The 18,556-nt window shown below is 33.3% G+C and overlaps 1 protein-coding gene across 1 annotated transcript; it reads right to left on the bottom strand.

The window, feature by feature from the left end:
- Positions 1–6,864: 6,864 nt before the first annotated feature.
- On the bottom strand, positions 6,865–10,273 carry LOC138344341 (uncharacterized). The gene is made up of 6 exons (XM_069294711.1): positions 10,058–10,273; positions 8,770–8,820; positions 8,134–8,214; positions 7,919–8,070; positions 7,444–7,593; positions 6,865–7,246 (listed from the first exon to the last, which is right to left on the bottom strand). The coding sequence occupies exons 1-6, from the start codon at positions 10,271–10,273 to the stop codon at positions 6,865–6,867; spliced, it is 1,032 nt and encodes a 343-aa protein (XP_069150812.1).
- Between the last annotated feature and the right edge of the window lie 8,283 nt (positions 10,274–18,556).

Genomic DNA, 18,556 nt, shown 5'->3' with positions numbered 1-18,556 from the left:
TCCTATCATCAGATCCAATATCAGAAGACCCTTTCCAGGATCTTGTCCCTTGTTAGATCCCTAAGTTTGTTAAATCATAAAAAAAATAACATCGGCTCCAAAGTAACATTTTCCAACATCAGCTCTAAAGTAACATTTTCCCGCTTTTTAATGATAACAGACTTATTTACCTTCTTTCCCCTATAACTAGTTCCGCTATTAGGATGCCTCTTTAGGTAACTGGATTGGACCCCTTTTTACATCATTCTCGAAATTCGTTAAATTATGAATATTTCACATCAACAACAACAAATCATTGATGATATTTGCAACTTATGGTTCAATTTAAGCTTATTTGAAGTAGATTTGGATGTTTAATTGTCGAAATTTTAGAAACAATTTTCTTTTTGTAACAAAACACATTCAGACCCAAACAACGAAAACATAAAACCAACGCAAGTTAAATAGCAACTGCAAAGTAGTATTTGTGCACTTCTAACATTTATACGCATAAGCCTAAATTCAAAGTTATGACTTATTTTTATTATTTTAGTTTAAAATAAAAGCTTAATTTTCTAATCTTGTTTAAATATACTATAAAATATTTAAATATTCTAAATCAAATCAAATTCAAATTGGCTTGCTCAAAAGTTCCGATATGTGCATGTATGAGTTTGTGTATCAATAAATCAACAAAATTTGCAAAGTCTGGACATCATTTTTCACTATTAGATTCATATTTTATTCATTGTAGGCTAGCTATCCACTGTAATTACAACAAGCTATCTTCAAATCTGTCACACCCTAAGCCTACACCGTGGGCGGGACTGGCACTCGAAGACTGTTGCTGACACTCAAGCGAACTATGGGTCTTGCTACTTATATCAGCAGAAGACAAACTTCAACTTTGACACGAATAAAACATAATAGATGGAAAAACTACGTCATGCCATAACTTTGGCCAAAATGGCACTTGAGTCTAAATAACTGGAAAAAAAACTCCAAACTGAAATACTATAATGTATGACCTCTAAATTGTTTAGGGAGGAATACTGGGACAGACCCCACAACATCCTAAAAGCTAAGCTAATATAGAAATGAAAAAGGATGTACTCTATAATGCAAGGAGGCTCACCACAAACTCTAAAGCTTAATCTTGAATCAACGAAGCATTGCATGCTAATCCTAGGTACCTGCGTCTGCATCATGAAATGATACAGGCCAACTGGCACCAGTACATTGAATTTACGAGTATGCGAGTTGGAGAGCTAAACAACGACTTAAGCTTGAGGGGAATAGATGAACTTAGCTTGTCTCTATTCAACTCAAGAGTATACTTAACTCAAATGATATACATATACATATAAAGTAGTTTAACTCATATATATATATATGTGTGTGTGTGTGTGTGTGTATACATATATATATATATGTGTGTGTGTGTGTGTGTGTATATATATATATATATATATATAAAGCTCATAAAACAGTGAAAATAATTTAGTTTGTTAAAGGAAATGCAATAACAAACTCAACTTTACTTATATAAAAAAAGTAATATCACCTCTATGGGAGTTTCTCGAACCGACAACCACCACTATGAGCCTAATTGATGATACAACATCTTATCTCACGTTGCAAGAGGACCATCCTACACCTTGCTATCGGTACAGGACCTTATCCAATTTAGTGGATCCACTAACTCTCCTTACGTGATCATCTGAAAACTATGACACGTCAATTCCCATGTTGGCTACATGGTTTACATGGATACTTGAGTAAATATGAACTCTCATCTCCACATCGGTGCTCAATACTACTCCCAAAAATGTACTTTAGCTTATACTTTTAATAAAACTTCCTTCTTGTGGGTTGAGATAATTTACTGAACCCATTAGCTTTAAAAAACTCTTTTTGGAAATCAATGTTCCCCTTTTTGTTCAAAACATTTTTGGAACTTCTAGTTCCACTCTTTACTCAAATATAGAACATTGGTAAAACTCTAGGGTATATCAGTTCCCTTATAGCTTTTTGAGAATTGAACTCAACTCTTACTCTTTATTACTTGGAAGCTTTAATTCTTAGAGAATACTTAGTTCCCTTGCAGCTTTTGAGAAATGAACAGATCAACTCTTGTTCTTTACTTAACTTGAAACTTTAACTCTTAGAGAATACTTAGTTCCCTTATAGCTTTGAGATATGAACACAACTTTTTACTTGACTTGAACTAAGTCTTTAAAACAAAGTTAAAACATTTGTGAAAGACTTTAGGAAACATTCCCTTGCCTTGCTTCTTAACTTCTAGACTTGGCTCTTAACTTCTCTGACTTTGACCTTACTTTCCTTGAATTGAATTATGGATTCAATTATCATGATATCATGTTTATGGATGATTTGATGATGTTTATGTGTACCTTAGACTGTTGTAAAAAACTAGGAATGAGGGATACATAACTTAGGAACTAGTACGAGAAGATAAGGAAAGAACGGGGTCTACAAGGGGTCCTCGCGCTCTGAGAGGCGCGGAGCGCCATAGCATGATGGACAGAGGCTTCCCTCAGGCACTTTGAGAGGCACGACACGCCAGAGCCTAATGTGCAGACTCTGTCCTAAGGGGCTTTGGATGCTCGGCGCCCCAACATCCCCCCCCCCAACGGGTTTTCGGACTTTGTTCTTCGTTTTTCATTTATAAACCTTTGTAAACTCCCATGGATCCCATTCCCAGACACTTAGGATTCCTAATTAGCTTATAACCCAAGGATTTAGACCCAAAAACAATCCTAAAACATATATTACAAGTAACAACGATCAACAACAATCCAATCAACAAGAAAGTGAAACTTTCTTTCAGGATTCAAACCTCTAACATGAGTTAATTCATGAACATGACTCATTTGAATGAAATCGGTGTACGAGTGAACTAACCTAACACAAAATATCCCACATACCTTGTTAGAGATCACCCCCGACGAAAATCCACGAAGTTAAACTTGGTGTTGTTGCGTCTTCTTCTTTCTTCTCCTCTTTTCTTCTTGCTTTCAAAACTCTAGTCTATTTTCTTAGTGCGTAAACTTAATGGGATCAGTTTAGACCCCAACATGTTACTACAAAAATGAAATAATTAATTGACTTAAGGAAAATACCTAAACACCCTTACTAAATCCGCTTTTGGAACTTTTCCTGCTAACAACCCATCTTTCGGAGGACATATCTCAGTCATAGGACCTCAAAAATTTGAAATCTTGGCATTGTTTCAAAAACCTTCCAACGAGATTTCCATACACATAAAGAACTCACCAAAAATCCTCCTGAGCTGGAAGTTATGACCATGTGAAAATGGCCAAATCTCACTTTTGAAATCTGGAAATTTCCCAGATTTTCCCATTTTTCCCAAATTTGTTTCTCATTAGTTTTCTTAGTTAAATTATAGTCTGTCTAGAATACGAGATGTTACGATATCTCCCCCTTGGGAACATTCGTCCTCAAATGAGAATTCTTTATCTAAGCTAAGGATAGAAAGTTGATTTCGACACTCAACAACACAAGCAAGTAATATATGCTTATACATAACCTCATAAAGTCTTAAGAAGAGAGTTTAGTACCTTGATTTGTCTCATATCCAGATTCAAAGAGATGTAGATATTTTTTTTTCATATCCTCCTCTGCTTCCCAAGTCACTTCTTCAACAAATTGGTTTCTCCAAAGGACCTTGACTGAAGTAACTTCTTCTGTCCTTAACTTGCGAACTCTCCGATCAAAAATCTGAATCGGAACTTCTTCGTAGGATAAGTTATACTTAATCCCCACATTCTTTGTTGGTACTATCAATGAAGTATCACACAAAAACTTCTTCAACATATAAATATAAAATACCGGATGAACCGTTTCTAACAATTGGGGTAGCTCCAACTCATAAGCCACATTGCCCACTGTTTTGGAGATTCTATAAGGTCCAATATACCATGGACTAAGTTTCCCCTTATTATCAACCTCATAACTCTTTTCATAGGTGACACCTTAAGATACACCCAATCATCTGCCTCAAACTCTAATATGGTCTTGTTCTATCATATGTGTAGGACTTTTGACGACTTTGTGATGACTTCAACCTCTACTTAATTACTTTCAACTTCTCCATATCATGGTGAACTAAATCTTTCCTATCAACCTTTCTTCGCCAGAAAAACCCAATAGGAGATCTGCATCTTCTGCCATAAAGAGCTTCATATGGAGCCATTTGGATGCTCGAATGATAACTATTGTTGTAAGCGAACTCGATGAGAGGTAGGTGATCATCCCAATTTCCCTTGAAGTCAATAACACAAGATATCAACATATATTCTAAGGTATGGATAGTGCGGTCTGCTTGTCCATCTGTTTGATGCTGAAAAGCAGTGCTCAAATTCACCTTGAAACCTAAACCTTTTTGAAATGATTTCTAAAATTTGCGCAGTAAATTGTGCACCCTTGTCTAAAAAAATGGAGATTGGAACTCCATGAAGTCTTACCACTTCCTGAAGGTACAACTTAACATAATTCTCTGCCAAAAAAGAGTCTTGACTAACAAGAAATGGGTTGACTTTGTCATTTTGTCGACAATCATCCAAATGGAATCATGCTGCCTTCGCGATCTTGGCAAGCCTATGATAAAGTCCATATTAATCATCTCCCACTTCCATTCTAGAAGTTCTATATTCTGAGTTAAAGCTCCTAGTCTTTGGTGCTCTAGCTTCACTTGCTTACAATTTGAACATTAGGAAACAAATTCAGCAATATCCTTCTTCATGCCTTCCCACCAATATATATACCTCTCTCAAATCACGGTACATTTTGCTTGAACCCAGATGAATGGAATCTATTAGCCTCCTCCAAGATCCTCTCTTGAAGTCCATCCACAGTAGGTACACATAATCTGCCTTGGTATTTCAACACACCATCCCCCCTTGTTAGAAAGACAATACTCTTTAGATATGGACACTTGCCTTCAAATCAAGCAGAATAGGATCTTGTTATTGCTTCTCTTTTACTTCTGACACCAAGTATGATTCAGCCCTGTAAATTACCAATATGCCTCCTTCTGTTGAGTTCATAATCCTAACTCCTAAACGTGTAAATCTGTGCACATCTTTTGCTAACTCCATCTTTTCTTCATCTACATAGGAAGTACTTCCCATTGATAACCTACTTAAGGAATCGGCAACCACATTAACCTTACCTGGGTGGTAAAGAATACTCATTTCATCATCCTTGAGTAATTCCAACCACCTTCTCTGTCTGAGATCGAGCTCTTTTTTGAGTGAACACATATTGGAGGCTTTTGTGATCAGTGAATATATCCACATGAACACCATATAAATAATAACATCATATCTTCAACACAAACACTACTGCAGCAAATTCTAAGTAATGAGTTGGATAATTCTTCTCATGAACTTTCAACTGCCTGGAAGCATAAGCTATGACCTTGCCATGATGCATTAACACACAACCCAAACCAACTCTTGATGCATCGAAATACACCACAAAGCCTTGAGTACCCTTTGGTAAGGTCAAAACAAAAGCGATAGTCAATCTCTTTTTTTAACTCATAAAAGTTTATCTCACAAGCTTCAGACCATTGAAACTTGACTGTCTTCTAAGTCAACTTGGTCAAAGGAGAAGAGATAGATGAGAATCATTCAACAAATCTCTTATAATACTCAGCCAAACCCAAGAAACTTCTGTATATCTGTTGGAGATGCGGGTCTAGGACAACTATCAACTGCTTCTATCTTCTGATTGTTAACTTTAATACCTTCACCAGAAACAATCTGGCCTACGAACGCCACAGACTTAAGACAAAACTCACACTTGGAGAACTTGGCATACAACTTCTTATCTCTTTATGTCTGAAGAACAACCCCTATGTGATTAGCATGATCTTCTTCATTCCTTGAATAAATCAGTATGTCATCAATGAAAACGATGACAAACAGATCCAAATAAGGTTTGAAGACTCGGTTCATAAGGTCCATGAATGTTGCAGGTGAATTAGTTAAACCAAAAGACTTAACCAAAAATTCATAATGTCCATATCTTGTTTTAAAAGCTATCTTGGCAATATCATATTCCCTAACTCTTAACTGATGATAGTTTGATTTGAGGTCAATCTTAGAAAAGCAAGAAGTACCTTGAAGTTGATATAAGAGATTATCTATCCTTGGAAGAGTATATTTGTTCTTGATGGTCACCTTATTCAACTGACGATAATTTATACACATGGTAAGGGACCCATCCTTGTTCCTAGTAGACAAGACCGGAGTGACCCAAGGTGAGACATTTGGTCGAATGAAGCCTTTATTTAACATATCTTTCAGTTATTCTTTTAATTCTTTTAACTCTTTTGGTTCCATTCTGTATGGCGTAATAAAGATAGGATGAGTATTTGGGATGACGTCTATGCCGAAGTCTATCTCTCTTCCGGGAGGGACTCCGGGTAGATCATCTGGAAAAACTTCTGGAAACTCACTGACTATAGGAACGGAATTAAGGGAAGGTACCTCAACACTTGAGTCATTAACTCTTACTAAGTGATAGATACACCCCTTAGAAACTAACTTTCTTGTCTTAAGGTACGAAATGAAACGACCCTTAGGCACTGCTGAACTACTAGCCCACTCTATAACTAACTCATGTGGACTCTAGAATTTGATAACTCTAGTTCAGCAATCGATTGATGTATAACATGTATGGATCCAGTCGATACCTAGAATGACATCAAAATCTACCATGTCTAACTCTATTAAATCAGCCATGATACTCTTGTGATTAATGGAAATAGGACAATCACGATAGACTCTTTCCGCTAGAATAGACTCCCCAAAAGGTGTAGAAACATAGAAAGGTTCACAAAGCTTTTTCAGGAAGAATATTAAACTTATTTACAATATAAGAAGTTACAAAGGATAAACTTGCTCCAGGGTCTAACAAAGCATAAACATCAAAAGTAAAGACTTTAATCATACTTAGGACAACATCAGGAGAGTTCTCTTGCTCTTGGCGGCTAGTGATTGCATAGAGGCAATTTTCCCCTCCACAAGTACCAGAAGTAGCTCCTCTGGGTGCAACCCTGTTTGGTGGAGCAAGTGATGAAGATTGGGCTGTCTTGCCTGGATTTTCACCTCCTTGCTTATTATTAGGGCATTTTCTCGTGAAGTGACCCTCTTGACCACACTTCAAACTAACTGTCTGGCCATCACGACACTTGACCGGGTGGATTCCACCACATCTACCACACACAGAACTCTCATTACCTTTTTGTGCCACACTACTTGAGATTGGGTCGGTCTAGCATTTGAGTGTTGCGAGTTACGACCACTATATTCACCTTTATTTCTGGGCACAGGTGCACTAGCACATGATGGTACATGCCCCTTTGATTTCTAGAATTGTGGTAGACTTGAGCCACCATTTTGTTTGCCAGACTCATTCCCAGTCTTTGCTTTCTTGTTGCAATACTCTTCTCTGTCCTTCAGCTTGTCCTCTTCAACTTGTTGCACGTATTCCATGAGCCTCGATATATCTATGTCACCTATCAACATGGCAGCCCTACCTTCATTGAAGCACAAACCAACCCTGCAACAAACAGACTCATTCTACTCTTCATGTCTTTCACCATCTCCGGAGCATAAAGAGATAGTTGGGTGAACTTCAACCAATATTCATGAACACTCATGGATTCCTATTTCATAGTAAGGAACTCCCTCATATTCGCTTCCTTCACTTCACGAGGAAAGAACCTCCAGAAGAAGGTTTCCTCGAAGCAATACCAACTTGGATGTGGTGCATCCACAACCCTACCATCCTTCCATTGATCGAACCATGTTTTTGCCACACCTTTCAGTTGGTATGCAGCCAATTCAACCCTCTTAGCATTGACCACATGAATTATCTCATGCACCTTTTCAACCCCTCTATGAAGTTCTCCGGATCTACAGTAGTGTTTGATCCGGTGAAACTAGGGGGATTCATCCTAAGGAACTCACGAATTCTCAAAGTATCAGCCTCTTCCTGTCGAGCTTCTCTCTCCTGCCCGACTTGGTTTGTCATAACCTGACTCAGCATCCGAATAGCTTCATGGAATTCAGCATCGGTAACCTCTCCTTAAGGTTGTACCTCTGGTGCATTTTGAACCTCTTGTTCCTCAACATTCCTCCGTGGACGACCTCTGAGTACCTTTCTTGGAAACATGATGTTCTAAAAGTACGCGTAAGCATGAATTAGAGAGAGACTTTTAGAAATAAACTCTTGGCACGAAATAAGATTAAATATGGGAAACATTCTTAAATATCATATTCTCTTAATCATAGATGTGGCGCGCTTCAAAATGATGACTAAGACGCTAAACACACGGATTCATAGACTCCCTAGGTTTATTGAACTATGTGATCTGATACCAAGTTTAGCACTACCCGAGCCTACACCCAGAGCAGAACAGGCACTCAAAGACCATTGTTGTCCCTCAAGTGAAATCCTGGCCTAGGTAGCTACTTATATTAGCAGAAGACAAACCTCAAATTTGATACGAGTAAACCATAATAAAAGGGAAAAATATGTCATGTCATAACTTTGGCCAAAATGGCACTTGAGTCTAAAATACTGAAAAAAACTCCAAACTGAAACACTATAGTCTATGACCTCTAATCTGTCTAAAGAGGGATGCTTGGACATGCCCCACAACATCCTAAAAGCTAAGCGAAAATAGAAACGAAAAAGGATGTCCTCAAGAATGCGAGGAGGCTCACCACAAACTTTGAAGCTCAATCTGGAATCAACGAAGCACTCCGTGCTGATCCTGGGTACCTGCATCGGCATCATGAAACAATGCAGGCCAACTAGCATCAGTACATTGAATGTACGAGTATGCTAGTTAAAGAGCTAACCAATGACATAAGCTTGGGGCGATTAGATGAACTTACCTTGTCTCTACTCTACTCAAGAGTATACTTAACGCAAATGATATACATAAAAAACAGTTTAAATTTATATATATATATATATATATCATTTAGGGTTTAGGGTTTAGCTGATAAAATAGTGAAAACAATTTAGTTCGTTAAAGAAAATGCAATAACAAACTCAGCTTTACTTATATAAGAATGTAATATCGCCTCTATGGGAGTTTCTCTAAACGACAATCATCACTATGAGTCTAAGTTATGATACAACGTCTTACCTCACGTTGCAAGAGGATCATCCTACACCTTGCCATCGGTATAGGACCTTACTCAACTTAATGGATCTACTAGCTCTCCTTGCTTGATCATCTAAAAAGTGTGACACGTCAATTCCCATATTAGTTACATGGTTTACATGAAGATTTGAGTTGATATGAACTCTCATCTCCATATTGGTGCTCAATACTACTCCCAAAAATATACTTTAGCTCATACTTTTATTTAAACATCCTTCCTTTTGGTTGAAATAATTTACTGAATCCATTAACTTTAAAAATCTCCTTTTGGAAATCAATGTTCCCCTGTTTGTTCAAAACACTTTTGGAACGTCTAGTTCCCCTTTTTACTCAAATGTAAAACGTTTGTAAAACGCTAGGGAATAGTTAGTTCCCTTATATCTTTTTGAGAATTGAACTCAACTCTTGCTCTTTACTTGACTTGAAACTTTAACTCTTACGGAATACGTAGTTCCCTTATAGCATTTGAGAAATGAACTGATAAACTCTTGCTCTTTACTTAACTTAAAAATTTAACTGTTATAGAATACTTAGTTCCCTTATAGCTTTTGAGATATGAACTCAACTCTTTACTTTACTTAAACTTTAAGTCATTAAAACAAAGTGAAAACATTTGTGAAAGTCTTTAGGAAACTTTACCTTGCCTTGCTTCTTAACCTCTAGACTTGACTCTTAACTTCTTTGACTTTGACCTTATTTTTCTTTAATTGAATTATGGATTCAAGAATCATTATCTCATGTTTATGAATGATATCACGATGTTTAGATGTACCCTAGATTTTTGAAAACGACTAGGAATGAGGAGTACATCACTTAGGAACTAGTACGGAAAGATAGGGAAAGAACGGGCTCTCCAGGAGTCTTGGTGCTTTGAGAGGCGCAGAGTGCAATAACTTGACGGACAGAGTTTGTGCTCAGGCGCTCTGAGTGGCACGTCGTGCCAGATGCTGACGGACAGACTCTCTCCTGAGGGGCTTTGGAGGTGCGGTGCTCCAGCATCCCCCCAACGGGTTTTCCGACTTTCTTCTTCGTTTTCATCTCTAAACCTTCCCAAACTCCCATGGATCCCACCCCTAAACACTTAGGATTCCTACTTAACTTATTACCCAATGATTTATACCCGAAAAAAATCCTAAAACATGGATTACAACTAACATCGATCAACAACAATCTAATCAACAATAAAGTCAAACTTTCTTTCAAGATTTCAACCTCTAACATGAGTTAATTCATGAACTTGACCGATTTGAATAAAATTGGTGTGTGAGTGAAGTAACCAAACACAAAAGAGCCCACATACCTTGTTAGGGATCACCCCCGACGAAAATCCATGAAGCTAAACTTGGTGTTGTTGCGTCTTCTTCTTCCTTCTCCTCTTTTTTCTGACATTCAAAACCCTAGTCTATTTTCTAAGTGCGCAAACTGAATGGGATCAATTTAGACCCCAACATATTACTATAAAACGAAATAATTAATTGACTTAAGGAAAATATCAAAGCATTCTTACTAAATCCACTTTTGGAACTTTTCATGCTCAACAACCCATCTTTCTAAGGTCATATTTCACTCACACAACCTCGGAAATTCACAAACCTGGAGTAGTTGATTTCCATCCATTTAATGAAATCACTCAAACTCCTCTTGAGAAGGAAGTTAGGGCCGTTTGAAAATGTCCAAAACTCACTTTTGAAATCTGAAAATTTTTCAGATTTCCCCGTTTTTTTTTTCAAATTTGTTTCTCCTTATTTTTTTAGCTAAATTTTAGTCTGTCTAGAATATGAGATGTTACAAAATCTTTTGACTATTTCACATTACTTTTAATTTATATTCCCTCAATTTTAATTTGACTATTCTGCTTTAACCTTACATAGAGTTCAAGAAAATAGAAAAGATTTTTGAATTTTGTGATCATAAATTAAACATATGCAAAATATAATTAATTAAAAATTATCTGTATTTGAAAACTTGTAATAACATGTAATCGTGATCGAGCAATTATTTATAAAAATAACATGGAAAAATGACATAAATGGGACATAAAGTATAATGTAACCCAAATCAAAATTAATTCCTAAAATACCCATTCTCTCATAAATAGTCGCACTCCATAACCCCCCCCCCCCCAATTTCATTAAATATGATAATTTCCGTTTAACTGATTCTAAATCGGTATCATATATTGTATTGGTATTATTAAAGTTGATAATTCATCTTAATTGATACTAAATCAGTATATATATTGTATTCGTATCACTAAGGTTTTTTGTTCAGAAATTACTTATTAGTCAATGACATTGTAAGAGTATACATGTATATTGTTCTCGTATCATTAATGTTTCTTATTCACAAATTACTCATTAGTTAATGATACGATAAGAGTATATATATATATATATATACACACACTCTTATAGTAACATTGACTAATGAGTGATTCCTTAAAAAAACATATTGATATCAATACATTATCTCTCTCTCTCTCTCTCTCTCTCTATATATATATATATATATATATATATATATATATATATATATTATCAATTTAGAGAAATTATCAGCCTTAATAATACCAATACAGTTATGATATTGATTAAGTATTAGTTAATAGAATTAGTAAGGGGGTTATAATGTAATAATTTAGTGAGGTATGAATGTAAAGGGGTATATACTTGTAATTGTTTTGCTTTTATGGGGTATTTGCTTATTTTTCCCTAACAATGTGAAGATACATGACTTATTAATGTGGCATCTTACGATATTATGATACCTTGTTTATGAACGATAGTTTGCTTATTTGATAAGATTTTATTAGATTGGATTGTTTTGATAGATTTCACAAATTACGAAGGTTATCATGTTTACAATAGAAAAATTACAATAAGATTTCCAAATTTTAGTAAAATCAAACTAATTTCAAAATTATAATCTGAATCATGTCCAAAGGACCCTAAGTCATGCATGTTGATTCTTCTGCATTAGATCCACTATTTATACGGAGATATCGTGGTGGGATTGCTTCACTCTCTTAACTAGAGATTTTGAATTTTAAGAAAAATTATGTTAGGAGTGTTACCATCTAATAGACCATACAATATGCTATCTGAATTTAATCAAAATTTTAATATAAACCATGGATTTCGTACACTAGATAGAAAATTTAAAAAATATGTAAAAAAACACAAGAACTTTATATTAGTTGTAATTAGAAGATGTTAGGCATCTCCTATCCGCTACACCAAATTTTAAACAAAAAAAGAATCTTTTTCTCTCTCTTCATTATATTATTATTTCTTGTTTCATTTATATTTTCTTATTTCATAAAATAAATTCTTTCTAAAACAATCATCATATATAATTCATATTATTTCCTTTTATCATTGTTTAATATAAAATTATTTTTTACCATAATTTTCTAAATAATACAAATTGCTAGCAAATATTATACATTATATATAATAATAGATAATATATATAAAAGTGAAATCATTAATGAATTACAATTAAATAAACATTACATAATTGAATATCAATTACTACTTTGTTGAATGTTTATTGTATTCGGTTATTTTTAAATACATTGTATTATTTGTTTAAAAATTTATATGTTTGAATTTTTAATATTTGTGGAGGTTAATTGTAATTTATATAATTTATAGTAGAATTAATATAACTTTAATTTGTTCCAAAAGTCATATATAGAAAAATTAGTTCATAAAAAATTTAAATTTTATATCTAAAATTAATATTATAAAAATATTACATAAATATAATTAAATATATAAAAAATTTAATTGAAATATAAAATTTATATAATGTTTAATTAAAAATTTATATAATTAATAATATTATAATATTTAAAAAATTATTTGATATGAATTATGATAAATAGTGTTATATCAATACATATCAAATTAGGTGTGAAAATTAATCTAGACTGACATTTAAAACATTAAATTTTATACCAAATATAAAATTTGATGTTGAGTAAGGGATGATCGGATGGTCATATGCAAAATTTGAACTCACATAACGTATTGTATGAAAAATAAATATTGTATAAAAAATACAATGATGACATGTCACACCCAAAAGAGAAAGAGCAAAATTATTATCGAGAGACGTGCACGCATATAACGAGACTGATTTTGTCCTCTCATTTGCTCTCTTTTGGGATGTGTGTTTTGTTTTGTCAGTTTGTAAACTTGATGCGGTTTACGTCTCAAATCAAATGCTATTATAAATCAAGAATGACAAAAACAAACCTTATGACTTTTGACTTCAATATATATATTGCTCAAAACAGTTTCACAAACTTACAAATTTTACTACTATAATATTACATTTCAGATGAGCTCACCTCACAAGTTTTATTTTTTTTAATTATTTAATAAACAATAAAAAGGACACAACGTGTTAGATATAGGGTGATGTATTCGAACAATAATATAAATAAATTTTTTATTAAAAATATGTAAAAATATGATGCGTCGCTGTAAAAAGCTATATTATGTTATTTGGCATTCGTATTCAAAACGTCTTCTTATATTACAACTGCTCGAAAAACATATCTTTTGTCAAGAATATACAACGTAATTCATTTAATATGAAATGGGATGCAATGTAGCGGGAGGTTGGGTGATGTATCCTAAAACAGAATGCAAGTATCAAATATATCCAAAAAAATCCTTAAATTTTAAAGAATTCTTTTAATACGAAAAAAATTAAGATAAGATGCAATTACTTCTTAACATTATGAAATTCGTATAAATTTTACAAAAAAAATCAATTAAAGTTACTCTTTTCTTTTAGAAGAATTTCCACTATATATAAGAGGCTAGAAACATGCACGTCTTTGACAAAATGTTTGGTTTTAGCCATTTGAACTATATTTAAGGGTAATTTGGTGGCTTCAATTTTTTATTTTTTTTGGAGTTTTAACCGGCCGCAATCATCGTTAAGTGTTCTTATATTGCCTTTCGCTGAGTGTTCTTATATTGCCTTTGATTCTTTCAATTTCTAGAGGAGTTACTTTGTCAATCGATATATAGGCTTTTTCATCTCTACACTCCCAATTAATATAAATAATTTTTTTGCTATCAAAATAATTACAAGAAAGTTGATAAATTAATTTCTAATGATTATTGAATCGAATAACAAAGTTTCTTAAAAATTATAATTTTTTGTGATATAAGTTTGGTCAATTAACCTACATATAATAATATTAATGTAAAGAATATTCTGAAGGCTTTGAGAGAATAAATCTCGCTACAAATTATATTGGAAAAACTATGCAATAAAGTAAATTTATACAATTTTATTACTCATCATAACTATAATTTGCTATGATATCACTCGCGACTATTATTATACATTAATTGTGTGGACTGACTTTGAGTTTGTATAATTAGTCATGTTTGTATATGTATAATTCGCAAGAATATACAAATACATACGTATATTATACAATTATTTAATCTATATACATATACAATTCACCTCTCTCCCACTCTTTCCCCTCTCCACTCGCCTCTCTCCTCGTCCCCAATCTCGCTCACCTCTCTCCTCCCTCTTCTAATCTCGCTTGCCCTATATACAAATGCATATGTATCAACGTTTTTTATAAACATTGTTGGGACTCGCCTCGAGGCTCGCCCTTGGGCTGGACTCTAGAAAAACGCCTCGAAACTCAACTATGGGGCTTAGTTTTAGTTCTGTAAGACATACACCCGAAGCGCCCGATTATACGCCCTAAGCACGTCCAACGCCCAACGCTCAGGGCTCGCCTCATAGATCTTACACAAATTATGTGTTAAAATCTTTAGTTAACATTGTTGACCCTCGTAATTTTCGAATAATTGAATGATATTTAATAATTATTTAATCTATAGAGATAAGAAGATTGTGAGTAACTCAAATAACAAGTTGTAATATCATATCTTTACTATTTGGTAACATGTACAGATAATTATTTGGTACGTAACATTTCTTTAGAAATACATAGTGAAATTTTACTTTTTTACTTGTCGTTGGTTTTCATAATTTTGTTATATGTCTCAAAATTATCACATTTTATTTAGCTATTTGAAATAAATTTGATTTTTATTCATGATAGAGTGATGTTTTTATTATAATAGTAGTAAGTTTTATTGATTATTTTCTTTTAGGGGGGTGAATTGTATAGTATAATAAAAAAATATGTTTAGAAATAATGATTCTTTTATCATTAGAAAGTTAAGATATTAGATTATTTATACTAGTATAATCATGTTAGAAGTTTTATTTTCTATTAGTTTCCTTAATTATGTTTGTAATTATCTCAAACTATTGATGTATTCTTATAATTTTGTGTTGTTATATTATTATACTATATTGTAAATTAAAAATCTAAAGATCCGTAGGGCTTACGCCATGCCCTATACTAAGCAAAACGCCTCATACCCCCGCCTTTTAAAACACTAATATGTATGATATAGAATTATATACAGATGTAATTCACCTCTCTCCCACTCTCTACCGTCTCTCTCTCGCCTCTCTCCTCTCTCTCTCTCTCAATCTTGCTCGTCTCTCTCCTCCCTCTCCCAGCCTCGCTCACCTCTCTCCTCCCTCTCTCAATCTTGCTCAGTTCTCTCCTCCCTCTCCCAGTATCGCTCACCTCTATCCTCCCTCTCTCAATCTTGCTCGCCTCTCTCCTCCCTCTCTCAGTCTAGCTCGCTTCTCTCCCCCCTCTCTCCCTCTCGCTTGCCATATATACAAATACATATGTAAAATATACAATTCTCTAACCAATATCTCCCACTCTTTTCTCTCTCTCTCTCTCTCTCTCTTGCCTCTCTCCTCTCTCTTAGTGTCGCTCGCCTCTCTCTTCCATATAACATGTAATTACAAACTATAATTATCAAATTATAGCTATATATTAAGAGTAATTAGGCTATTTTAAGTGACTATATGTGAAAGTTTTCCAATTAAATATGTGAATGTTATCGTGCTATGTTTGACTCGAGAAGAACTTCTATATTATAAAAGTCCAAAACTTTGTTTAAAAAATCATAGATTAAAAAGAATCTTTTTCTACCAAATAAACTTATTTTTAAAAAAAAACTAAAACAGAATTATGAGGTAGAATTTAATTAAGATAGTATATTTATGCTTAACAGTAAACACAATTTAGTTGTGGTTTTAATTCCTTTTTTGGTTCATTTCAATTATGCTACTATATCTATTTTTTTTTTCTTGAATTTTAATGTATATTATGTTACATTTCAATAAAAGGAAAAAAAACATTCTTCTTTTTCTCATTTAAATTCAAAATTTTAAATCGTTCACACTTTTGATGTTCATTTCAAGTGCATTACAAATGTCAAGAAGAAAAAAGACCTTTTTCAAACTAGAGACAAATTAATTTCTTCGATCTAAAGACAAAAATAAATGTTTAAAGAATCTTTATTAAAAATAATGTAAAGTTATATGTAATTAATTTATTTCATCAATCACATAACTCTATATTAGTAGAGTAGTCGATAGCTCAAACATTATCAATTAAACTTATCCTTTTTAAATTAATAGTGAATATTCTAAGTAGATAATAACTAGATTGACCACTAGAAAGAATCCAAATTGAAATTTAAAAAAAAAAGAAGAGGTTACACCTAGTCCAAATATCAAAATTAATTTTCCGCAAAATCTCATATATTCCATTAAAATCTTGGAAATGATTTGTTTTAAATTTTAAACAAAGAATTGAAAAGAATAAGGTGGTGTCTGTCTAGAATCTAAAGTCTACAAATTAAAAATTATTTGTTTAAAATATAACATTTTTATGTCCTTTATATAACCGTCCAATAGAAGAATGATACTAATTAATTATCTAGAAGAGAATCACCAAGTGCACTCTTCAAAATAATGGCAAACATAAAAATTTTTGCACTAACTTAATTTCATATAACATGTCCCTTCAATGAATCAAGAACTCCAACATATTTTTTCTACTATGAAGAAAACTTTGCAAGATTTTTTTTAAAAAGACATTTTATTTTTAAGGGCTATTTTAAACGGATATGTTTGAAAGATTGAAATGATGTTAAGGTCTTAGACATAGTCCCTAGTCCATCAGTTGTGACAATATCTGACTAAATATACCGTTTTAAATTATTTTTGTAATTTTTAATTTAAAGTAATTTATAAAAATGTCTGTGGATGTAAAGATATAAAATAATATTATCAAAGGTAAACTTGAGAGTTTAAAGTTAATTCTCTTAAATAAGAAAGTAAGAAATATAAGTGTGGATATCTGGACTGGATTTTGTAATGTCCCTTTTTTGTGAATTAGTTTATAATTGTGATTTGACATTTTTTTCAATTTACTTAGTGTTTTCATACTTAATTTATGTTGCGAAAATGAGTCTCCAATGTAAATGTGTGTGTTTTTGGTGATTTTGAGTTCTGAGTGTCAGATGAAAATTCTGTCAGTTTTATTCCGTTCAAAAGTTTCAGTCTGAGCTAGTAAGGTGGTTAGTCAGGTTTTCAAGACATTTTACTAAGTTTTAGACGTTTGAGCCAGACTTTGTGTTAATTATAAGCCTGAATAGTGATTCCAGAGGGTAATTTTTTCATTTGACCTCTTTTCGGAAATTCAACGATTCTATCGAGTCAAAATGTGAAATTTAATGGAAGTAACATGTGCAGTTTATTTTTATCGAACTCCAAACAATTTTCAAGGATTCATTCGGAGGCATTTAGAGTTGGGGTTTCAACATCTGGTGCAGGTCATTTAATTTTGACAAACACGACTGCGACCCTTAGGCTCGAGAAACGTGTCTTCTCCGTGGCCATCGTAATCACGACTCATAGGCTTGCATTCATGATAAAGCCCCTTCCTTAGCCTTCGTCGTTGTGGGGGCCTCACGATCACGATGTGAGCTTTTGTCCCCTTTGTGATAAAGAGAGTTAGTGTCTCACAATGCGATGGTAATTTTTCATGTGAACAAAATCTAAATATGGAATTCTTCTCATCTATCTTATTTCACCCTTTTCAATCTTTGGAGCATTGGGGAGGAGATTCTTGGGAGCATTTTTATGAGAATTCGTGTAGGTAACCTTATCATATCAATCCTTTTTTTATTTAGTCAATTTTATCTTCCAAAAACACCTTCAAATCATGATAGGGTTTTCCCCTCAAGTTTGGAAATTCCAATTTTCACGAATTGAAATTTGTTTCTTGGTCGATTTTAATGGCGTTTTCAACCACAAATAGATCTTGTCTTGTAGAACATGTTTCAACTAAAACTTTGATTTTATCCTTTCAAATTTTAAAATCATTTTTGAACTATTTTACCCCATATTTCTACT

This window comes from Solanum lycopersicum, chromosome 1 (assembly GCF_036512215.1).
Source record: "Solanum lycopersicum chromosome 1, SLM_r2.1".
Classification (NCBI taxonomy): Eukaryota; Viridiplantae; Streptophyta; class Magnoliopsida; order Solanales; family Solanaceae; genus Solanum; species Solanum lycopersicum.
The sequence above is the reverse complement of the archived record's forward strand: the minus strand, read 5'-3'. Positions and strand labels throughout refer to the sequence as shown.